General features: G+C 39.2%; 1 protein-coding gene across 1 annotated transcript in view; it reads right to left on the reverse strand.

The window, feature by feature from the left end:
* Positions 1–9080, reverse strand: part of riok1 (RIO kinase 1 (yeast)) — a 30226-nt gene extending 21146 nt beyond the window's left edge. Inside the window, exons 1-4 of the mRNA XM_033998415.3 lie at positions 8879–9080; positions 4503–4713; positions 1279–1369; positions 812–881 (exon numbers count right to left, since the gene is read on the reverse strand). Of these exons, the coding sequence (XP_033854306.3) occupies positions 812–881; positions 1279–1369; positions 4503–4713; positions 8879–8949 (443 nt within the window). The 5' untranslated portion in view covers positions 8950–9080. The remainder of the gene's footprint in view (positions 1–811; positions 882–1278; positions 1370–4502; positions 4714–8878) is intronic.
* Positions 9081–25995: the final 16915 nt, after the last annotated feature.

A 25995-nucleotide genomic window follows, 5' to 3' on the forward strand; every position in this document is an offset into this window, starting at 1 on the left:
TGAAGACCCGAGTCGTACGAGTAGCGACGGCGGGGGGACGCTGCAAGAGCAGCAACTTTTATTTGTAGTTTTGTTGTGTTTTATTTTCCTTTTTGCTTTTGCCTTTTGTTTGTATTATTATTTGACACACCTGTGTGTGTGCATTAAGTATTCTGCTCCTCCTTTACCATTGATTGGGGCAGCAGTGTGGAGTAGTGGTTAGGGCTCTGGACTCTTGACCGGAAGGTTGTGGGTTCAATCCCCAATGGGGGACACTGCTGTTGTATCCTTGAGCAAGGTACTTTACCTAGATTGCTCCAGTAAAAACCCAACTGTATAAATGGGTAATTGTATGTAAAATAATGTGATATCTGTATAATGTGAAATAATGTATAATGTGATATCTTGTAACAATTGTAAGTCGCCCTGGATAAGGCCGTCTGCTAAGAAATAAATAATAATAATAATAATAATTGATTGTATTACAGTGAACCAGCAGCACAGTGCCATCTTGTGGCGAAATTACTAAAGTGCACCCCAGCGGGGTGTTTCAACTCCACTTTCTGTCTTGTGTCCAGTGAATTCCCACAACCTCCCACACCATGGAATACCCAGTTCCAGTTTGATTTCTAGAAAAGGCAAACACATGGTAATTTAATATTGTAAAAGAATGGGACAGCTTGATTTAATCTCTGTGATGGAAACATTATGTATAGAAATACAACATATTGTTTTAACATATTGCCTAGATTTCTTTTTAACCCTCACAAGTGCTGCAAAAAATGCATATTTGTGTGCAGTATGCAGAGATATAATCAAGTGCTTGACTTACAGTTCTGCTTCCTTTTGTCTTGACTTTCCTGTTACTCGATTTATTACAGAGTCAGCATAATTTAGTTTATCTTTATAAAAAAAAGAGAGAGAAACATGAATTACAGTACTGCACAGTTGAGATATGATTTGGCTTATTTACTACATAGAGAACTAATGTATATTTTAATGTCAAATTGAAGGGTGTTGGACAGATGACACAGAAACAGCATGACACCCTTTGTGTTAGAGTTCCTTACTGTGCTACCAATACCACAAATTACAGTACTGGGTCTAATTAATTTTTATATATATATATATATATATATATATATATATATATATATATATATATTTTTTTTTATATAGATAGATAGATAGATAGATAGATAGATAGATAGAGAGAGAGAGAGAGAGAGAGAGAGAGAGAGAGAGAGAGAGAGAGAGAGAGAGAGAGAGAGAGAGAGAGAGAGCTGATGTTTAACTCACCTAGATTGATTTTATGCTCAAATTTTCTTAAGACCTTGTCTGTCGGAGTGGACATCTTCAGCGTTTTGTTACTGGGATTCTGTCGGTTTGCCTGAAACCAATAATATCAAAACAGTTAATCCACTGTGATTCGGTGACTCAAAAACTATTCAAACACCCCAGCTACCTTACTAAATATCTTCGTGTCCTTCAATGCGAAAGCCCTGCACAGGAAAGTAATGCTTTGTTGTGTTTTGTTTATATTTTGTTTTAATAATTCAGGACATGAAGTTAAGGTCATCAAGGGCAAGGCAATGGAAAGGCGTTGCCTTCGTTGGGTGTGAAGATTCTGTCGCTTTTTACATTCTATTAATAACTAATATTGCCCTAATAATTTGCACTCCCGATCAAATCAGAAAAATTAATCAGCAAGATTAATTAAACTTTTCATATTAACAAAGGTGTAATACTTACAGATAAAAACATATTGCAGTTTAAAGGCAACTTTAAAATGTTCTCCAATCTCGTTGGTTAATATGAAAACTATGGTAAGCCTACTAATAAGCGTCAAATGCAGAAATGCTTACGACAGGAGCTCAGTGACGTCAGTCTGAGAAGTATTTGGCGGGTGGAAGTGGAAGATATTATTAGTGAGAGAGAAAATAAATAGTGAGTGAGCAAACATTAAGAAAAAAGTATTTAAAACGTCCATGTACTGCTAGTTGTGCTGAAGGCAGTGACAATGCCGAGTCCAGTAAAAAGCAAAAGAAGAGAAAGTTTGATGACAGTTACATTGATTTTGGTTTTATGGAATTTAGTGATGGGCGGCCGGAATGCGTTGTATGCTTACAAATTCGGTCAAATGAAGCAATGAAACCTGCAAAGCTGAAACAACATCTTACTACAAGGCACCCGGAATACAAAGATAAATCCAGAGACTTTTTTAAAAGAAAGAAAGAAGAATACAAATCGACAGAAAACTAAAATTAAAACATAACAATGGTTCCAGAAAAGGCTCTGAAAGCATCCTTCTTAACAGCGCTTCGGATCGCAAAGAGTAAAAAGGCCCATACTATTGGAGAAGAACTGATTCTTCCAGCTGCTGTAGAAATGTGCGAAGTGATGGTTAGCGAAGATGCAGCGAAGAAACTGAAGGCCATACCACTTTCTAACGACACAGTAAGTAGTAGAATTGAAGAGCTTTCAAGTGATTTGAAATGCCAGCTCACCGAAAGGCTATGTACGTGTGAGCAGTTTGCAATTCAGCTTGATGAGACAACAGATGTTGGTAATGCAGCACAATTGTTAGTTTATGTTCGTTATGTTTGGTTGGGGGAAATTGTGGAAGATTTTCTTTTTTGTCAGGAGTTACCAGAACTTACAACAGGTGAAGACATTTTCAAATTATTGGATGATTTCATGAAAGCTGAATCTCTAAACTGGGAGAAGTGTGTTGCTGTTTGTGCAGACGGCGCGGCCGCTATGACAGGCAACAGGAATGGTGTTGTAGCAAGAATACGAGCTATAAACCCAAATGTAATTGTAACACACTGTATGCTGCATCGCCAGACCATATATGATCATAGAATATGTGATTATGTGTAATGTGGTATACATTATATGTGTTTTTACTAAGCAGTAAATTTAAAAAGGAAATTTAAACATAGGTCTACATTATTTGAAGGATATTCACAGGTATGTGAAATAGCGGACAGCGAAGCATCGAAAAGGTTAAATTGCAGCTGCTAAAGAAATGGCTTGAAAACCCTCTGCTGTTTGATTTTTTTTTTTTTTTCTGTGAAATGCCTAAACGATCCAAACACAGTGGAATGCAAACTGTGCAAGTGGTTCTTAACATATGAAGACACTAAGTTCACATTAATATTATTGTTGGGGACAAATTGTTGTGCACCCATTTCCTATCTGTGCATTAGGTCAATCCTAGAACACTTTAGACAGCTCTTCTTTCTTTTTAAACGTTTCTGAGTTGGCATTGGGGCTCACAGATGGAAAAAATCACATAATAAACAGGTGAGACTGAAAATTCCTGGAAGCGAGGTCACACTGAGCTCAGTCTAACAGCGTCCCTCCCTCTGTTTGCCCGCCATTAACTAATGATACAATACATTTTTCTTGTGAGAGGTGCACAGTAAAGGAATGGCAACAATAATATGTTATGATAATGAGTCATTTTCTCACAGGACGAGATTAGACAGAATTAAATTGAATTGCGACAGAACGGGCCAGCTGAAGCTGAGCAAGTTTGTGAATGGGTTGCCGTCAGTTATTTCGCACCCTGATAATTGTCACATCCTACCGTGCAGCTCGGGTGCTCAGCGAGGACGCACGGACAGCCAATTAATTGACGGGGCTCAGTCAAGGTGGCTGTAGGGGCGTATCCTGAGGCACTCACGACCATAAATACCATGGACAAAAACAACAAGTCACTGTGTGTGACTCGGGATCGTTACAACTGCATGATTTCCAGGAATGCCAGAGCAGAGATCATCGGGTACGTGAACCACGACTTGTTGCGTGTAGGGGGAGTTTATGGGATCCGGTTACTGATTCCCTATAGCGAGGGTTCAGTAAAGCCTTTAAACAGTGGGGCATTCCTTATAGTGGAGATAGCATACGGCCTGAGCTTGGCCACTTTTGATTTATTAGCAGTGTTTTGTTTTGGGACATTTTACACTGTGTCAACACTGAGTGTTTTCTCCTGCACTAGGGAGACCATTGTTGGTACCCTAGTGGCGGCCATGTACCACTGCACTACAATGTGTAATTGTATAAATAAACCTGCCTGCACGCCTGTGAAGCGTGACAACATCAAATAACTGTCTCTTGTCCTTGCCCAGTGAATACCCACAACCCTTAGAAACAACCATTTCACAGACATAGTCCCCTCTTCAAATCTATCCAAATTATATCGAAATGGGCAATGTTATACATTCACCACCAAAGCAGAATGACTGTGTGGAATATTTTTGTTGTTAATTTTAATTTAGAAAGAAATACAATTCTCACTTCTAGAATAAATGTGGGTACCTAACCCATTAATCTAACTGCAGTGATCAGGGATTAGGTACCTTGCTGCTGCAGTGATATGGAGTATACAGTGATATTACTAACACGTAAGTATTTTTAATGTATGGTTACCACTGTTTTAAGAAACCAGTTTATGAGTGGCCATGTCATTAACATGATTTTACAGAAACAAAACAAGAGTATGAACTGCCACAGACCTGTTGGTGGTGTCCCCTGGAAGCTGTGTACCGTTTGGTGAGGTCTCCCCCAGCGTCATCCCAGTCCCAGTCTTCCTCTTCCTCTTCTTCTTCTTCCTCCTCACTTTCATTGTCAGCTCCATCTTCCCCTGGAGTTGTCAACCTGAGATTGTCCACTTTATTTTCCACTGCTGTTACAGGAACAGACTTCTGATCAGGACTGGGGTCCCCACTACAAGACAACAATAACACAACAACCTCAATATGACAGCACTTAAGCAGTTACAATTATACATTCACGGACCATGAATATTACACTATTGGGATACAGTCTCTGAAACTATTGATTCAAGCTTAAAAAACATGAATACAAATCTAGCTACACAATATACACATTTTTCATATAATGTACTAATGGCACACACACATATACATATAAATATATAAATTATATATATATATATATATATATATATATATATATATATATATATATATATATATATATATATATATATTTTAGCTCAAAGAGCCAGCTGCCCAACGTTTCGATATGTTGTACATATCTTTCTCAAGGGAGCCTGTGTTTGAATCAAAACATTGGAGGTATTTATAGGTTTTTAACGGCATGACAACTACTTGTTATTGTTTACATTCAAATCCATGATTTAGTCTTACATGATGTAATGGTGTTCTACCAAATATTAATGTGTGGGGGTTGAATACTTATGCAAGCATGATATTTCAGTTTTTTATTTAAAAATATTTCCCAACATAAAACCAATGTCACCTTACAATAATTGATTTTGAGTTTCAGTGTTTTAAAATAAAATATCAAACAGAACGAAATTTCAGGGGTCAGGGGTCTGAATACCTTTTCAAGGCACTGTATATATACACACACATATATATTATACACATACATATATTATATATATATATATATATATATATATATATATATATATATATATATATATATATATATATATATATATATATATATATATAGTACCAGTCAAAAGTTTGAGTACACCTGCTTGAAACCAGGTTTTTCATGATTATCTATGCTTTTAACTGTATAAACTTGTCTATAAACACTTAATATTTCATTATATGATACATGTACTTATATAAGATGATAATCATAAGTGAATTGCATTCAAAAAATTTATTTTTAAATGAAAATGTAAATCTTGTCAATTTCAATGAAATACTCATCCAAAGCAAGGGGATTTCAGTCTGAAGCCCAAGTCAGTTAAAAGTCTGAAATGTGTATAACACGGTCTTAGAACACTGGCCTAAGTATAAAAGTGTCTTTGTTAGATGTTCTCCGAGTTAACTAGCATGTTACCTAATTAACCTTTTGTCACCAATTATTGTTAACAGGTGAGGGTCCATGATTACTATAAATATAGGTAGCATGTAAGGGAGCAGAAAATGGCAAAATACGCTCAGTTAAGCAAAGAAAAAAGTCTGTAATTACTTTAAGAAATGAAGGTCAATCTTTAAGACAAATCACAAGAACTTTGCAAGTGTCTGTAACTGCTATGGCCAAGACCATCAAACGATTTGAAGAAACTGGCACTCATGAGGATGGAACAAGGTCAGGCAGGCCAACGGTGACCTCAGAATCAGAGAACAAGTTCATTCGAGTCACAAGTCTGCGAAACCAGCGATTAACTGCCCCTGAAACACAAGCTCAGCTAAATGCTACTAGAAGTACAGATGTTTCGACATCAACTGTTCAGAGGAGATTGTGTGAAGCTGGCCTAACTGGAAGAATTGCTGCAAAGAAACCATTGTTAAGAGTGCAGAATAAGAGGAGAGACTTGCCTGGGCCAAAAAACACAGAAACTGGATGTTTGAGGAGTGGAAGTCAGTCTTATGGACCGATGAGTCAAAATTTGAAATATTTGGGTACAACCGCCGAGTATTTGTAAGACGCAGAGAGGGTGAGCGCATGAATTCTGCATGTGTGGTTCCCACTGTCAAGCATGGAGGAGGCAGTTAACTGAATGCCTCGTGTTTGTGAGGCTGTTATTAAGGCAAAGGGTGGCTATTTTGAGGAATCCAAGATTTAGAGACAATTTTCAATTTTCTTGAACATTGCTTTGATACTCCTTGTTTTGTTTTGTATATTGTAACGTGTTTTCATTTTCAAGTATTTACAGAAACGTATACGACGTAAAACATTGTCAATTATGAAAAAAAAACCTAGTTTCCAGCAAGTGTACTCAAACTTTTGACTGGTACTGTATGTATATATATATATATATATATATATATATATATATATATATATATATATATATATATATATATATATATATATATATATATTATATTACACACATACACACACACATATACATACATATGCATATATATAGATAGATAGATAGATTGATTGTTTTATTAGTAATTATCCCCTGCACTTGGTGATCATTGTAAATTAGAGCCAGGTGCAGGGTATTTAAAAGAAGCAGCCAGTCTGTTCAGGGCTGCTGGTGGAGCCTGCTTGATAGTGTGCTGGCGTCGCAGTCACTAGCGCACGGACAAGTGCGTCAGTGTTCGCCATGTTTCCCTGTTTGGTTTATGTCTCTCCGAACTGGTATATTTGGGTACTGTAGCGTTGTGTTGCTTCAGTTTGGCGATCCCACCAAACAAATAATTTACAATGATCACCAGGTGCAGGGTATAATTACTAATAAAACAATTAACAGAATGTATATACACACATGCAGGGAGATTTGCATCTAGACGGAAGACAGAATCTATATAAAGCGGGCTGTAACTGCAGCACCAAACTAAGATACACTAACTAAGGGTGCGTTTACGGCACTTTTTTGCCGGCTAGATTGCAGACGGGAGTCTGGACGTAACGTCACGGTCTGTGCAGACGGAGCGTGGACAGCTTTGGTAGATGAGCAACATTTCTGAGGAGAAACAAAATGGAGGTGGTGTTGAGAGAAATTCTAATCGCAGAAGTGGATGCAATCGAAGTTCCCTTTGTGCTCCACCAGCTTCATAATTTACAGCATGATCAGAAAAGGTGTAGTAGAAACAGTCCCTACTATAAAGAGATAATGTAAACGTATGTTTTGTGATGTGTTATAACGGGCAGGATTTCCCCCGCACTCTCACAAAGGGGTTGTTGGGCAGTACTGTATTTTGATCTGGGACAAAAATAGTTCAAATACTTGCATATGTGGTCACATATCTCACTTCAACTACCTGTTATTAAAGCGGATTTATTCTCCTTAATTCAAAGTAGGTTATTCCCTGTCCCTGATAGCCTTTCATCAATAACCAATTACACATGCTGAAAATAACAGAGTGGTTTTAGGTTCATTTCAATCGTTTAGCATTATTTTATTTTTTTACATGTTTAAACATTTAGAATAAATATCTGAATATTTGAAAAGTATAATAACTGTGTGAGAAAATAGTCAAATCATTTTAATTTGTATTACAAATCATTCATAAGATAATTAATGACATGACTCGAAAGCGATTCACACCCCCTGACTAGGTGGCAGTAGCACATGGAGTGAGGATTGTATCAGGTTTCCTACACACTTCTTTGTCAGCCAACGCTCGTCAGTATTGTTTTGAGCCGCGGCTGCTCCAGCGCAGTACCTCTTGAGAAGCTGCGCAGACTTTTAAACCCGTGGATGCGTGACCTGGGGACGTCTTTTCCGGCTGAGTTCACGCATACGATGAATTTGGACAGGTTTTCCGCAGACTTAGCAAACTCTGCGTATCGTGAACGCAGCCAATAGTTTAGGGTTTGTTCCTATAAAGATGGAAGGCCCTTTTTGTCACGTGCCTTGCATATCATGGCCAGGTAAACTGCTGCAACCAGACCTTAAGTTAATCACATCAATGAAATGGGTCAACTTTGTAAAACAAAGTAACGTAGCTTAGTTATAACACAACAAGGTACTCTCCTCTACTCTTATAGCAACTAGCTAGCTGTTACTCTACACAGTAATCGAACACAATGTTTAAAAAAAACAGTAAGCAGATCTCACACACGCGGTATAGTATATAAAGATGGAAAAATATGTCTCAATTTAAGATAAAATGTTGTCTTTAACAGAAAACGTGCGACACACGTGTTTGTTTTTTGTTTTGTTTTTTTTTTTAAAAAAAGCACTGTCGTGTTCCGTTGTTTCGTGTTAAATCAATTGTCAGATGAGGCAGCATTATACAGATACTGGATTGTACTAGTAAATCCAAAAATAAACATTATAAATACTACTGTCCTTGCACAGTAGATATCCAGAGTCCACAGAAGCAAAAGGGACGTTTCTGTTTTTAGGCCACTATAAAGCAGTATGTACGAACAAGTTTGTGTACCTATGCTAACCCATAGTAACAAAATGACATACCTGTCAGATACATCAGCATCTTCAAACTGCCCCGAAACGACCGCGGTTAGCAATAATCCTTCATTTGCCATACTAGCCACTAGTTTATTACCAACAGATACAATTCCCGATTCCCCCTGACTGGCAGGTACTGCAAAACTACATTAAGCGTGGTTACGGGTACTCAGAGAGTTCAGACTTACACGAACATATACAAACCGCGTTTCTCCAGCATAGGTACGGGTGCTCAGAGAGTTCATACTTACACGAGCATATACAAACCGCGTTTCTCCAGCCAGGTTTCGAATACGATTTTCTTGTTGCATTAGCATTTGATTCAACAGAGTAATGCATTTTATATATTCGCCTCAACGCCACTCAAGTTTTGTTTTTATGTGCAAAACAATGCTAATTTTAAAACAATATTTGGCTCCTGGTTAACACAAAGGATAGGACAATCAATCCAATAGTTAAATGTGTTTCACTTCAGGCGCCATTATTGGAGCCCACTCCAGAGGTGGAGGGAACACAAAGCATTGGACAGACGGGTGAAAAAACTGATATTTTCTACAATTCTAATTTTGTAAGAGAATCTAACAACCGATCTATGATTATGTGACAGTTTAAACTGATTTTGTAATTCTGTCATGTTATGTGTGTTACGTTGTTTACATCTTTATATATCTAATAAATATACCTCAAAGTTCTGTTTGAACGTATTACTAATCACAGTTGTCTGATTCCTAGACAGATTATGTATGCACTTTATGACTAAGTATCTATGAAGAATTATAACTTAATTTGTATGCAATGTGTATTTTTTTTCCTTCTTTCTATCTGTAATTGTATATGTTTGTATGATTCTTTGTGTTTTATATGTAGATGTTGTTCTGGCTCAAAGTCAAACACTCACACGGACCACTGTATGCCGTATATTCAAATTTTCTGAACTTTATTAACCCCTCGTCCACTCCATACCATTGCCATCTTAACCGACATGGTGGCGTTATTAAACAGAATATCTTTAACCATTATTAAATACATTAGTAGTCGATACTACACTGTGTTTTATTTTAATGCCCTGATGAAGGTGTGGATGCACTCAAACGACTATTTTTGGCTTTTTTAAAATATGTAAAATAAAATTCTAAAAACTGTACTTTCAGCCATATGGAATTGCTGATATTTCTGTAACATGAAAAAAGCTAATCGTTAACAACCCTCAAATCACATCCATTGTGTAAACTCATGTCATAATAACGCATAATAAATAAGGACAGGGTCAAGTGTAGGCTACTTTTGTAAGGGATAATATCGTGCTATCTAAATATTTAATGTTTGTTGTAAATATAGCCAATGTAAATAGTTGCCCTCTTAGATTATTTACAGTATGTGCTACATCTGCTATCTAGACTATCTGTATACGGTATTGACACCTTTAAATTCCTACGTAAAAGTGATATCATAAGCACTCAAACAACGGTTTTTTCAGTGTACGGTACTTATTCATCTGTAATTTCAATTCAATGTTGTAGAAAATATTAAAAACGAGGAAGGTGTGTGCTTGTGCGCTGTGTCCTTCTTTCTCAGAAAAAAAACCTCGAGTCTTGTGAGTGGTAGAAAAGCAAACGGGCGTTCGGAAGGTACCAAAAGAGATTACTCATAAATATAAGACATTTTTACAGGTAAAACAGGAATTATCAGGGGTTTTTTTTTCTTTTTTTAATCAAAGTATATAATTGTCCAAAATAGTGATGTGTATGATATGTATTGTGCATAGTATTGTTTTCTATTGTTTCAGTTTATTATTAATGTACATAGGGCCTTATTCAGAAAATATATAATGTAGTGCATGTACGTTATTTTTGTACTGCATTTTCTTACAGATACTTCCAAAGTTGTTTAAAAAAAAAAAAAAAAAATTAAAGCACATTTTGAAATATCAACAAGAGGGGCTTCCTAAAGTGTTATAATTATATTGTGCTATACCATAACTTGAAATTATATATACCCCCCACTCTCTCTTTGCTCTTTGGTAGAGTGTACATCTGTGCAAATGCTTCATAATTATTATTATTATAATTATTTATTTCTTAGCAGACACCCTTATCCAGGGCGACTTACAGTCGTCAACAATTACATTTCAAGAATCACAGTGCAAGTAATAATACAATTAAGAGCAAGATAAATACAATGATGAATACAATGACTTTGGTTCAAGCAAGTACAAGTGTGACAAAATACAATTCAATAATACAGCAGATAACAGTGTCAGTGATAGTTACATCAGGATATAATTAAATACAAAATACTACAGATTAAACACTTGGCAGATTACAGTACTCAGAAGTACAGGATTACATGCAGTAAAATAGGGGGCAGATAAGAGCAAGTAATGCGCATTTAAGGGATGATATGTGTCCCAGGGGAAAAACAGGAGTTCTACAGGTGCTGTCTGAAGAGGTGAGTCTTAAGGAGGTGCCGGAATGTGGTCAGGGACTGGGCAGTCCTGACATCTGTGGGAAGGTCATTCCACCACTGCGGAGCGAGGGTGGAGAAGGAGTGGGCTCTGGAGGCAGGGGAGCGTAGAGGAGGTAGAGCCAGTCTTCTAGTGCAGGCAGAGCGGAGAGGTTAAGTGGGGGTGTAGGGAGAGATGAGGGTCTGGAGGTAGCTGGGTGCAGTCTGGTCAAGGCATCTGTAGGCTAGTACAAGAGTCTTGAACTGGATGCGAGCGGTGATCGGGAGCCAGTAGAGTGAGCGGAGTAGTGGAGTTGCGTGGGAGAAGCGAGGCAGAGAGAACACCAGGCGAGCAACGGAGTTCTGGATGAGCTGGAGCGGACGGGAGGGAGTTGCAGTAGTCTAGGCGGGAGAGTACCAAGGCCTGGACCAGGAGCTGGATGGTGTAGCTGGTGAGGAAGGGTCAGATTCTTCGGATGTTGCTCAGGAAGAATTGGCAAGTGCGTGCCAGAGTGGAGATGTGCTGGGAATAAGAGAGGCAGGGGTCCAGGGTGACTCTGAGGTTCTTAGCGGAGGAAGAGGGAGAGAGTGTGGTAGATTCCAGAGGAACAGAGATAGAGAGATCAGAGGAGGAGGAGGAGGAGGGAAAGAAAAGGAGGTCAGATTTAGAGAGGTTGAGTTTGAGGTGATGCGAGTGCATCCAGGAGGAAATAGCAGACAGACAGGTAGAGATACGGGAGGAGATGGTGGAGTCAGAGGTGGGGAAGGAGAGGAAAATCTGAGCATCATCAGCATAGAAATGGTATGAGAAACAATAGGATGCGATGAGGGGGCCCAGGGAGCGGGTGTAGAGAGAGAACAGGAGAGGACCCAAGACTGACCCTTGGGGGATAGTTTAGTGAGTTGGTGACAGACAGGAGGGCGGTTTCAGTGGAGTGAGCAGAGCGGAAGCCAGATTGGAGAGGGTAGAGCAGAGAGCTGGCGGTGTACAGTCCGCTCGAGGGTTTTGGAGAGGAAGGGTAGGAGGGAGGTGGGGTCGAGGGTAGGTTTTTTGAGAAGGGGAGTGATAGAGGCTTTTTTGATGGCAGAGGGAAAGAGACCAGAAAGGAGAGAGGTGTTGAGAAGGGAGGAGTTGAAGGGAAGTAGAGCAGGAGCAGCAGCTTGAAAGAGATGAGTGGGGAGGGGGTCCAGGGCACACGTGGTGGGTTTGTGACCCTGGAGCAAGGAGGAGAGGTCAGAGTCTGAGAGGGGCGAGAAGGTGGAGAAGGAGGGTGAGTTAGTAGGGGATGCAATGGGTGTAGGGGTTGGAGCAGGAGGGGGTGTGGGGGAGGGAGAGGTGTTAAAGAGTTTGCGGATATCTGAGATTTTAGAAGAGAAGGAGGCAAAGTCATCAGAGGAGATAGAGGAGGGAGGAGGAGGGAGGAGGGGGGAGGGTTTAGGAGGGAGGAGAAGGTAGAGAATAGTTTACGTGGGTTGTTAGTGGAGGCTTGGATTACAGATTGGAAAAAAGTACATTTAGCAGAGGAGAGAGTAGAGGAGAAGGAAGAGAGGAGAGTGCAGTAAAGGTCTAAGGCAGCAGGGAGTTCTCTTCCATTTCTTTTCAGCAGATCTCAGTGTGATTCTTGCTGAGCAGAGCGCAGAGGAGAGCCAGGGTTGGGGAGGGGAGGGGCGGGCAGGTCGGGAGGTGAGGGGACAGAGGGAGTCAAGGGAGGAGGTGAGGGAGGAGAAGAGGGTGGAGGTAGCAGAGTCTATGGAGACTTGTGAGAAGGAGTCGATAGGAGGGAGGTGAGAGAGAGCAGTGGAGGCAAGGACAGAGGGGGAGACAGAGCGGAGGTTACGGCGAGAGGTGACAGTGGGGGTAGGAGGAGCAGGGAGAGAGGGGAGAGACAGAGAAAAAGAGATTAAATAGTGATCAGAGAGGTCCAGGGGGGTGACAGAGACAGTGGAGGGGCAGCAGGCCCTGGAGAAGGTGAGGTCCAGTTGACGGCCAGCTTTGTGGGTAGGAGGGGATGACGAGAGACAGAAGTCGAAGGAGTGAAGGAGAGGGAGGAAACCGGCAGAGTGGCTGGGGTTGGAGAGGTGGATATTGAAGTCATAAGTACTAACATGATGTACTTGGATTCAGTAATATTGTAAAATGTAACTGGCTCCGGGACACTGCAGCTTAAAATAAACAACAGCATAATTTGAGTTGCATGTAAATTTACAGTACATATTAACACCACTGTAAATAAGTATTATAGGCTTTTATGTTTTAAGCATTAGTTTCCAACATTCATTATCCAACATACAGACGTGCTCAAATTTGTTGGTACCCTTACAGCTCATTGAAATAATGCTTCATTCCTCCTGAAAAGTAATGACATTAAAAGCTATTTTATCATGTATACTTGCATGCCTTTGGTATGTCATAGAATAAAGCAAAGAAGCTGTGAAAAGAGATGAATTATTGCTTATTCTACAAAGATATTTTAAAATGGCCTGGACACATTTGTTGGTACCCCTTAGAAAAGATAATAAATAATTGGATTATAGTGATATTTCAAACTAATTAGTTTCTTTAATTAGTATCACACATGTCTCCAATCTTGTAATCAGTCATTCAGCCTATTTAAATGGAGAAAAGTAGTCACTGTGCTGTTTGGTATTATTGTGTGCACCACACTGAACGTGGACCAGAGAAAGCAAAGGAGAGAGTTGTCTGAGGAGATCAGAAAGAAAATAATAGACAAGCATGGTAAAGGTAAAGGCTACAAGACCATCTCCAAGCAGCTTGATGTTCCTGTGACAACAGTTGCAAATATTATTAAGAAGTTTAAGGTCCATGGAACTGTAGCCAACCTCCCTGGGTGCGGCCGCAAGAGGAAAATCGACCCCAGATTGAACAGAAGGATAGTGCGAATGGTAGAAAAAGAACCAAGGATAACTGCCAAAGAGATACAAGCTGAACTCCAAGGTGAAGGTACGTCAGTTTCTGATCGCCACCATCCGTCGCTTTTTGAGCGAAAGTGGGCTCCATGGAAGAAGACCCCAGGAGGACTCCACTTTTGAAAGAAAAACATAAAAAAGCCAGACTGGAATTTGCTAAAATGCATATTGACAAGCCACAATCCTTCTGGGAAAATGTCCTTTGGACAGATGAGTCACAAACTGGAGCTTTTTGGCAAGTCACATCAGCTCTATGTTCACAGACGAAAAAAATGAAGCTTTCAAAGAAAAGAACACCATACCTACAGTGAAACATGGAGGAGGCTCGGTTATGTTTTGGGGCTGCTTTGCTGCGCCTGGCACAGGGTGCCTTGAATCTGTGCAGGGCACAATGAAATCTCAAGACTATCAAGGCATTTCTGGAGCGAAACGTACTGCCCAGTGTCAGAAAGCTCTGTCTCAGTCGCAGGTCATGGGTCCTCCAACAGGATAATGACCCAAAACACACTAAAAGCACCCAAGAATGGATAAGAACAAAACATTGGACTATTCTGAAGTGGCCTTCGATGAGTCCTGATCTGAATTCTATCGAACATCTATGGAAAGAGCTGAAACTTGCAGTCTGGAGAAGACACCCATCAAACCTGAGGACAGCTGGAGCAGTTTGCTCAGGAAAAGTGGGCCAAACTACCTGTTAACAGGTGCAGAAGTCTCATTGAGAGCTACAGAAAACATTTGATTGCAGTGATTGCCTCTAAAGGTTGTGCAACAAAATATTAGGTTAGCGGTCCCATCATTTTTGTCCATGCCATTTTCATTTGTTTTATTATTTACAATATTATGTTGAATAAAAAATCAAAAGCAAAGTCTGATTTCTATGAAATATGGAATAAACAATGGTGGATGCCAATTACTTTTGTCAGTTTCAAGTTATTTCAGAGAAAATTGTGCATTCTTCGTTTTTTGTGGAGGGGTACCAACAAATTTGAGCACGTCTGTAGATACTAATGGATTGTGTAGGACAAACCGTCCCAAAGCTCCATGTTCTGAGGGTCAGTACTTTAGCATACAAATATTACTTTATATACAGTTAGATTCATGAAAAAGTGTAACTATTCAAGCTTTGTCTGTTGATATGAATATTCTTTTTTTAGAATTACACTCATGAAGATGATCACAGTGATATCTTCACCAAACTCCAATGTATAAAGGCCTCTAGTTTGCTTAAGGAAGGCACAAATAATCCAAAAGAAGTAATACCCATAATGATCAAATATGCCAGCTATTTTAAAAGCCATTAAAATAATCTACGTGACAGAGATCTGTTTTCTGGTAAAATTTGGTGAAAAGGAAACTTAAATGAATAACTTGACAGCTTTAAAGAGCCACTTTGCTGAAATCTTGAAAACAAATGTTTGTATATCCTTCTTTTCTTCTCTATTTTAGATGACTTTCAGATTGTACAGTTTGAGGAACATTTTCCAACAACTGAGCTCCGAGATGAATCAGAAAATTTAGAAAGCAGCATAGGCCTATATATTAGGAAATAAGCTGAGTGTTCTTTTGATACAGATCCATATTCAGTCAGCAGACTTTCTAAAGAGCCACTGAATGGTCATTTATATTTTGAAGACAGTTCTGCAGGTTCTGGGATGCCCCAGGTAAAGTACATGGTACACAATGTCAGGTTTCAATTAAGCATTTCTGTGTTCATGTATGAACATTTTCTCTTTCTCTTTCCCTTTCACACTGGCATGCTGTACCCGGGTCAGAACCTACCCAGGTCTGGACCTGTTGTCATGTGGGTCGGGTACGCGATTTCACGCGGCTTTTGATAAACCAGGGTTGACCTGGGTAACAGACGCAAGTAAACAATGTGCGTTTCAATGCCCTGGAAGCAGCTTGTTACGGGGCCCAAATGTTTATTAGATCAAATGTTTCTACATCCTTTCTGCAATCTGGTTCATGCTGTCTCAATTAACAAAAATACGGCTAAACAGAATACATAGAAATGTTCCTTTGATGAAGTGAAACCTTCACGCTGGCGTGGCTGTTTGTTATTGCGTCAGCTCACGAACGGCTAGCATACATTTTGTCTCGCTCAACCCGGGTCAAAGAGTGTCGACCCACATCCTGAGGTGGGTTGCTGAGACCCGGGTCAACCCGGTTGGTGGTTTCACACTATGTGGGATTGTGACATGGGTAGCCAGTGTGAAAGTGGCATAATACTCTCTCTGATTCCTTGGTTTCATTACTCTCTTTTAGTGTCCTAATTATCATACATACTTTTTTGGATTATATTTGTGCGTAATCTGATAAACTTGGTTGTATACACATTTTATGATGTACTAAGATGGGCCAGTCACAGCGCAAACATATCGCAATTAGCATTTTCGTTGCGACAATTCGCAAAGTATACATTTTGTCGTATGTACTAAGAGAAAATGTTAATGAAAAGAACCGTAATATACTAATTTAAATATTTGTTGCGTCTTAGCGAGATCTCTAGCATTATACATGGCGAGAGTCGTGCAACATTGTTCAAATAAACAGCAGGAGTTGAGTTGTGGTTTGCTGCAGCAGAGGGTTCCCGAAGGATAACGTCTGTACATGCAAGAGTGCAAGAAGCAAAATAACATTGTTTTTGTTAAATGTAAACGTCATCGGTACAATGCTTATTTTAATACTGTTAAAAAATGAAAGGCAGTTTAATCCCATCAGATTCTATACTGCCCCCCCCCCCCCCCCCCCCCCCCCCCCAAAAAAAAAATATTTTCATAATCATACAGTAGCTCCTCGCTAAATCAGACATGTTTGTCCGACATAAGGTGTCAGGTTTAAAAACAATACAATAAAATCGCACACACATACATTTATAATTCTCAATGCATTTTAAATGTAAATTATTGCGCTGAAATAACACTAATGTGTTTTGGGTAGGCTACACATTACATCATGTAAAACTATAAATCTGTACAGTTGGCCTATACAGTATACAGTACAGTAGTAAAATCAAATGAATACCTAGCGCACTTTCTTTTTACTTTAGCCTAACGGTAACACAAAATAAATCATGCTGCTGCATTGTACACATTGGTATACGATGCGAATAAAAGATTATTTTAAATTGAAATTAAATGATTTTAGGTTTGTTTTTTGTTTTGTTTTTTAAATTATTATTTTTAACTTGGCCTACTTAGTAGCATAGACAATTAACACACAATAGATCATGGTCCTATACAGATGCTCAGAATGAGATGGAGGGGTTAGTGGCACATGTGAGCAGTCTATTGCTTCCAACACGTCGGGAAACCAGAAATGTGAGGGCTCGGTACGGTACGGGTACAAGTGTCGCTCCACTGGGAAATTTTTGGAGCCGAGCGAGAACCAAACCCTGAAACTCCGGCCTCACAAGACATCTGAATCTGTCTCGGAACCAAGCCGGGCCAGGGGCGGGGTTAAGGATTTTCATCATTACATTGCATCAGTCAAAAAACAAACAACATGGCGGGTATCGAGTGTGATGAGAGAAAAGTACAGCCTTGTGACGCTGAGGAAGTGCAGGCTGTAGTTTCTCTGTGGGTAGATAATGTAGAAGTGTTCAAGAAGATTTGGAGTCGTGCGTCAGAAATGAGAAAGCCCGAATTTCTGACGATTTGAAGCAAATGGACATAAACCGCGGGTACAGAACACTTAACTCACACACTCAAAAACACAAAATTCTACTGATTTTATCATCCTTGACCTTTATTATATTAATATATTTCAAAAGAAATGCGGAAAAGAAAACCATTCTAAACTTATTTACAAAAACATAGGAAAACAAAATACAGCTGTTCCATGCATACAACTACGGCTCTCGCTGCGCTCGCACAGCTTCTTTTTTAAAGCACCCAAACCAAAAAACAACTAGAAAAAACAACAACTATCCTTTAACGGAATATCTTTGGCAAATCATATTTTCAAAACCTTTTTCCCTTTCCTGAACTTTATTAAGTAAATAAAATTCCTAAATATATTTACAAAATATAGCAATACAAGACTGTTAGTCTATTAATTTTTGAACACCATTTGTTTGCGCATTTTTTGGCAACTGTCTTTTCGTTGCGTGTGACGTCAGTAACACAGCTCGGCTCTCCTAAACCACAACGTGAGGGCTCGGTACAGCCCCAGCGCGGCACGGTTGTACAGTGGAAAAGAGGCATTTGGTACTTGGGTGTTCGCCTCAAAAATACAATGATCACTGCTGGCAACATATGAGAAAAAGCGGACTGGGAAATGCCAGCAACAATTGTGACTGTTTAAAACATGCTTTCAAAACAACAGCTAACAAATTGATGCAATTTTCGCAATTGCCGGCAGCTTTAGTACATCTCATTTTAATATTTGAGAATCATCATCTGCACTATCTCCACTCCCTTTTATATATATATATATATATATATATATATATATATATATATATATATATATATATATATATATATATATATATATATATATATATACATGTGGCACTTCTTTTATTAATTGTTATTTATTCATTGTGTGTTTTTAGGAGAAAACAAGCAGGTTTTCTGATTATGAAGTCCATGGTAAGATGTAATTTGTGAAAGTGATAAATACTTCTTTAGGTAATAAAACAGATATTTATAACAGATACAAATGGCTAAGATACAGAAGTTTGACAGGGAAATTTAACCAGACATTAACAATTGTGTTTATGGAAAAAAAATTCTGCTGTAAATAGTGTGTGTGTGGGAATGTAAGATTGCCAGGGATGGGGTTAAATCTATCCTTGCCAGCAACTGTCTCCCAGTTAGGTAATTGGTGCTAACTGGGGAGTGGCCATATGTATAAAAGGAGCCAGAAATCCTTTGCTGGGAAGAGGAGTTTTGGGGTGTTTGTGCTGTGATTTTTGTATTGTTTTCTATATATGTAGTGAAGGCTGATGCCCAGCCTACAAGTGTTTTATTCATTTGTTTGAACATTTTATTTTTGCCCTCGTGCCAGTTTATTTTGTTCCTGTTTTGTGTTTGTTTTGTTAATAAAAGTGCACGCTGGCGCTTAAACAGCAGCTTTCTGTCTCTGGGTCTCTTTCCTCCTGGTAACAGTTTGGGCCGTGATGCTACCATGTCACATGTGGTGTCAGCAGTGGGATAGTGCCCTTTGTGACCCAGAGCAGGACTGCAGTTTAAAAAAAGAAAATGGAGGGGGCTCCCGAGTGGCGCATCCAGTAAAGGCGCTCCGTGTGGAGTGCAAGATGCGCCCTATAGTCTGGACGTCACCAGTTCAAGTCCAGGCTATTCCTTTGCCAACCGAGGACGGGAGCTCCCAGGGGGCGGCACTCAATTGTACAACTTAATTTAGTTAGTATTATTGCTTGGTAAGACATAAAAGATTAAACTTCTGTCAAGAAGATTATATATATATATATATATATATATATATATATATATATATATATATATATATATATATATATATATACATATATACAGCTGGTAAAAAAAGTGAAATGCCATTCATATGAACAGAATTACACATTTATAGGGATTGACACCTGTTATTCTGAAGAATGTACTTTGACATAAAGATAGCTACCATGTCGAGTAAGAGAATGTAACCAGCATGTAAGGATTGTCTATTTTGTTCCTTTAGGGAGTGACACTGATGATTTTTCAATGAGATGCTGCTGTACTCTAATGAAATGGATGATGCATTAGGTGAATATTTGCTGGCTCAGTTCAAGTTTCAGGATTTTCAGAGAAGGAAGACGACTTAAAACTGAACAACTTGAACGAGTTGCCTGGAAGTTGTGAATTACCATCCTTGAGTCCTGTTGTTATAGACAGGCTTTCAGTCAGCAAGTACTCCACCAATACTGGTGACACAGAAGTCTCCGAAGGAGAGTCTGATATCATTGGTTAGGAGGGCCCCAATAGGAGGGCAGTTGATTTTTAATATGGAAATGGAGGACATGTCAAGGAGTGAATATTCACAAGTTCAGAGTACCTCTGAGGGCACCTCCATTAAAGAGGAACTCTCTGCTGATGATTCCACTGCCACTCTAGAAAGGGAAAACACCGAGCAAATTGAGGATAAACCTGAAGAGTCTCCCCAAATGGAACAGGCATATTTTTTCAAGGAAGAGAGTGCCTCATTTGGTGAAGAAGAGTTCCCTGCCATTGACGATAAGGTAAGCGATGCACTGGACAACGTCGCACACAGCCCGACTCAAGCCGTCCCGACTCATCTCATCTGAGTGTTCACAGGTTCTGCGATCAGTTGTGCTCAGTTTTAGTTTGACGTCACAATTGAGTTTTTCCCGACTGGGAGTCGCACACTGCTAAGACTGAATTACTGACCACAACTAGATACTGGTGATTACTATGTATGCACATTTAAATAACACTGTCCTGTACTAGGGTTGTCACGATACCAGAATTTTGAACTTCGATACGATACCAGTTCAGTTTCACGACACTCGATACATCTTCGATACCACGGCAAAAAAAAAAAACAACCTTAACACGCAAAATAAGAGAATAAGAGAACCTACAATCTTGACTCTAGGTCAAACGGTGCAGGTGCAGTAAACGTAATTTGCATATTATCACTTAAGGATTTTTTTTGTGTAGGACTATAATTGACTGGCTCTTTAATAGTTCTGCTTGTTTTTGGTAGTGAAATAAAGAGGATGAAGTAAAACTACAAAGTGGATGAATTTGAGATTTTTACTAAGTGATTCAGGTGAGTGCTCTGTACATTGTTGATGGAGAAAAGTTCTCAAAAAAGTTTTTAATGTTATTATATTTGTGCGTATAACTGTGAATACAGGGGTTTCAGGTAAGTACCATATGTGGAATAAATCAGCACAAACTGGGGATTCAGAAAATTAAAAAAAAATCCATTGTTTGATTTGATACCCAATAAATTTAGTAAAGAAACATAGGGCAGCAGTGTGCAGTAGTGATTAGGGCTCTGGACTCTTGACCGGAGGGTGGTGGGTTCAATCCCAGGTGGAGGACACTGCTGCTGTATCCTTGAACAAGGTACTTTACCTAGATTGCTCCAGTAAAAACCCAACTGTATAAACGGGTAATTGTATGTAAAAAATAATGATAACTTGTAACAATTGTAAGTCGCTCTGGATAAGGGCGTCTGCTAAGAAATAAATAATAATAAACAAAAAACTAACGAATGTCAGGATGAAAATAAAATACGCTTTTTAGAAAAAAAAACATTTGTTGTAAAATATTTTTTTCAGTGCTCTGAGTAGAAAAAAATGTATTTTACAATCAAACTTCAAGGTCTTGGGAACATGTAAAATGAAATAATTAAAATTGGAACACCAGAACAAAAGTTACAGCCATTTATAACAAAACTATAGAAAAAGCAAGAAATACAAAATAATATATAAAAGAAGAAAATGATCAAAAACAAGGGAAACGCTATCGTTTTTATTTTGTTTGGCAATGTTTTCTTTGCTATCCTGCGCGTCTGCTCCATCCCGTGCTCTCACACAGCGTGAAGCAGTCAGATTCAAACCGCTGTAGATGCCCATATTTGGTATAATTAGAAAGCCACAGTCCGCCCCTTTCCAAGAGTGACAGCCTATATATGCGCCTATGATATACCGCTCTCGTGTACTACGTCTCAGAAGGCCGAGCCCGGGGGCGACCGCAATAAAGCTAGACTAACATCAGAGAGAAATCTGTGAAGTGTGTTTGATACATTGACAGATAACACCGTGTAACAATTTTTTTTTTTTTCGGTTCCTGGGTAGTAAGTGTTATTTCCTAATTGCTTATGCCTCAAAAGTATAGAAAATGGCTATTATTCCCCACAAACTTTGCTTTTGTGACCAGGACAGTGATATTTTGAAATTTACCTATTTTTCAGAACATTCCAGATAGATTCAGTGCTGAGTAAACTTGGAGTAACTTCTAGAACTTTCTAGAACTTTCCAGTAATATAAATAGTAGTATAAATACAGGGGCCTTAAGCCCACCAGTTCAGTTTAGTTCCAGCTGCCTAAGTGGATACATATCTGCATTTTTCTGAGGTGGCATCAAGGTCATAGGAGACTTCAAAATGGTGGCATTCCTGATGGGTCTCCAAGGCGGTTGTACCAAGTTTCCCTGCTATCTTTGCCTTTGGGACAGCAGGGACACCAAGGCGCACTACCACAGGCGGGACTGGCCACAGCGGACCGTGTTCTCTGTGGGGAGGAACAACGTCAAGTGGGAGCCATTGGTGGACCCCCGGAAGGTGCTGATGCCACCACTGCACATCAAATTGGGCCTTATGAAACAATTTGTCAGAGCTCTAGATAAGGAGTCGGCAGCCTTCAAGTACATTCAAGACTTCTTCCCTAAGCTGTCGGACCACAGATAAAGAAGATTCTGGAGTGCAATGAATTCCCCAAGAAGCTCACTAGTAAGGAGAAAGCGGCTTGGAACAGCTTTGTCGCAGCGGTTCGGGGCTTCCTGGGCAATCACAAGGCCGAAAACTATGTGGAGCTGGTTGAGACTCTGGTGAAGAACTACGGCACAATGGGCTGTAGGATGTCCCTCAAAGTCCATATCCTTGATGCTCATCTTGATAAATTCAAGGAGAACATGGGAGCGTACTTTACAGTATAATCGTAAATCTCGAAAAACTACTCACTTCTAAATCTTTTGTTGTCATTTTTGTATTACTTTAGTATAAATACATGTTAATTTGGATTCATATGTTGTTTTTTTCTGACTATGTGAGCGAAAAGACACAAATTCGCCCATTTTCTCATTGGAAATAGGTAAATTTCAAAATATCACTGTCCTGGTCACAAAAGCAAAGTTTGTGGGGAATAATAGCCATTTTCTATACTTTTGAGGCATAAGCAATTAGGAAATAACACTTACTACCCAGGAACAAAAATTGTGTTACATAGTGTAATTAGAGTCGTTATTTGTAACATTAATGTGAAGGCAGACAAATACTATCACTCCAACGTAGAGCACAACACCGTACACATTAGCGCTAAATTAGCTAGCTTGCTTTCTTAATTTCACATTTCCCCATCATTTTCTTTGAGGACATGTATTTTTAACGTATGTATATGATGCATTCATTCAATAATCTACGCTGTCGCTAACCTGTCTTAATTATTTGAAGAGGTCAGAGTGCCTGTCCACCAAATGCTTCGCTAAATTTGAGGTGTTGCCTCCTTTTGTTTGTACCGTCTTAAAGCACCGCTTGGATGGATCTTTTGCTTTGCCCTGCTCATTCGCTTCATAAACGAAATATTTCCACACAGCACTCCTGCTGTTCTCTTTTTCTAAGAGCACGGACCGCTCAGCTTGTGTGCCTTCCATCTTAACCTTTGACTCCTGAATCCTGGCTGTCTCGTTGTCGTTGTTTCCACCTGGAGTGTATGGTGTCCCTGCGCGGACAAAAAGGGAAGCTTTTTTTTTTTAGTACAACTCTGTCTTTTACATGAAGGACGCAAACACGCAATTTTCATTATACAAATACAGAGTGCTCCGATACTTTCTGTTTTTCGGTATTACCGAATGCATAATTAATAAAGCTCAGAACCGTTTTTGAAATTTGGTACCGCAATAGTATCAAAGTATCGGTTTTTGACAACCCTATCCTGTACACATTTATATTAACTTAGCCCAACATTTCGACCCTCATATTATGCATGGCATTGTATGCTGATTAGACGGCAGAGACAGCGCCACAAGGCAACTAAAAGAAGCGTTTAGCCTATTAATTTAGTTATTGACCATTTACACCGTGCAAACGTTTCAGGCAGTGTTTGACTTTTTGTATAGTTTGTCTACTACACTTTAGCCTGCGGTAAATAAAATCCAACCTGTTGATTTTTATTTGACTTTGGCGTTTTTTTCTCAGCGTGTGGATCTAGGGGCTTGTGATTTATTGTGAACTATTGGAGATCGACGCACCGGTTACTTCTGTTTTAGCGCAGTAAGAAAATATAGGCTGCCAGTAGATTGATAATAAAAAGGTAAATTGATTACCTTTGATTAGTAAACGCCTAAAAAAACTATTCAAATGTGCACGTATCTGGTATTTTTAAATTCGGGACCCTCAGAGCAATTCAAGACTAATGTATTTTTTACATGTGGAACTAAAGCTGTCAATATTCCGCCATCTTGTATGACAAGTTACATGACAAGCTACGTCACTTAAACCTGCTTCACCATTGGCTGACACCATTATGACTAATCGGCCTCAGTCAGTCTTGGTTGGCAACCGCCGCACACAGACAGACTGATCATATCTGAACGAAACTGCGTCTGAAAAAGATTCAACATGTTCAATCTTCAAATCTGAAGACATCCCGCCTGAAATCTACATAATCTTGGTTTTAAGGCCACGCACACTGATACGATTCATCCAGACTGTACGGCCAGTTGAGACGAGATGAGTCGGGACTGCTTGAGTCGGGCTGTGTGCAGCGGGCTTAGGCGAATAGAAATTAAAAAGACTGTAAGAACAAAGGTATGGATTCATCCAATTGTGATGATGTCTGTTCTTTAGCATTTATGATGTCACCCAATTCCAATTATGTGAATGACATCACAGTGACCTACTTTTTCACTTTACTGACACATGATTGGCTATGGTTGCCAAAAACCGCCAGCAATTTCCATTCGAATGGTACACTGCACGATTTGGTAGTGGGTGCGTTTAAATAACTGAGCTCAGTGAAAGAATCTAGTTAACTGCATGTTCAGGTCCACTCCACCTGAACAGATCAGAGTGCTACAGAGCAGATTTCATGGGTGATCTGAGTGATACATTCTCAGTCTGAGCTGCTCAGTTACTTAATGCATCCTTTGTTTCTGCTACATAATTAAAAGTGGCAGTGTTGTTTTGTTAAAAGGTGATTATGGTCATTTCCATTTCAGTTCCATCCATACTTGGGTGACTTCAAGTCTGGGTGGAACAAACATGCTAACTTGGTGACCTGACTTGAGAATACAATACATGGTAAGAATGTTGTTGGAGAAAAAATGACATTATCTTGGGGAATCTAAAGAAGAACTCTGGCTACTTAGCAGTATCAGAGGTGTTAGACATGCTTCTGTGAGCTTTTGACTGTTACATTTTGGGAAACCGTTTTGATGGAACTATACTTGGGTGTGTTATCAGATGGTATTCTACATGCTGTTGATACTATGGAGAAGTATCTGAAATGTGTTTATACATTTCTGATAAAAGGTCTACTTTTAGCCCTTGTTCTAGTCATATTTCGATGTATTTATTAGAATTATTTTAACAGACATTATTATCATAGCTATCTGTAAGTCATGTCCCCATTGAAAGCTACACTTCTATATAAACAGAATACATAGTTACTATCAGCTTTTCTTCTGTTTTTATTGAGATTTAGTGACTTATCATGTGTTTATACAGTAAGTGTTTGGTGGTTACCTCAGATGATGCTGATAGTGTATTTTCTCTTGAACCTGACACAGCAAAAAGTTAGGGTTGCCACCCGTTCTGGTTTTGCCTGGATTGTTCTCTTTTTGAGGCAGCTGTCCTGGGAAATCTGTAAGACTTCCTGGGACAGTAAATGTCAAAGTATATGATTTATTTATTTATTTATTTATTTATTTATTTATGTACGAAATGACTCTGGTGTCCCGGTTTTTTGTACGTCAGAGGTGAGAACCCTACAAAAACTGCGAGAGAAATACACTGTCAACATGATCACCTAAAACATACAATAG

This window comes from Acipenser ruthenus, chromosome 4 (genome assembly GCF_902713425.1).
Source record: "Acipenser ruthenus chromosome 4, fAciRut3.2 maternal haplotype, whole genome shotgun sequence".
In the NCBI taxonomy this organism is placed as follows: Eukaryota; Metazoa; Chordata; class Actinopteri; order Acipenseriformes; family Acipenseridae; genus Acipenser; species Acipenser ruthenus.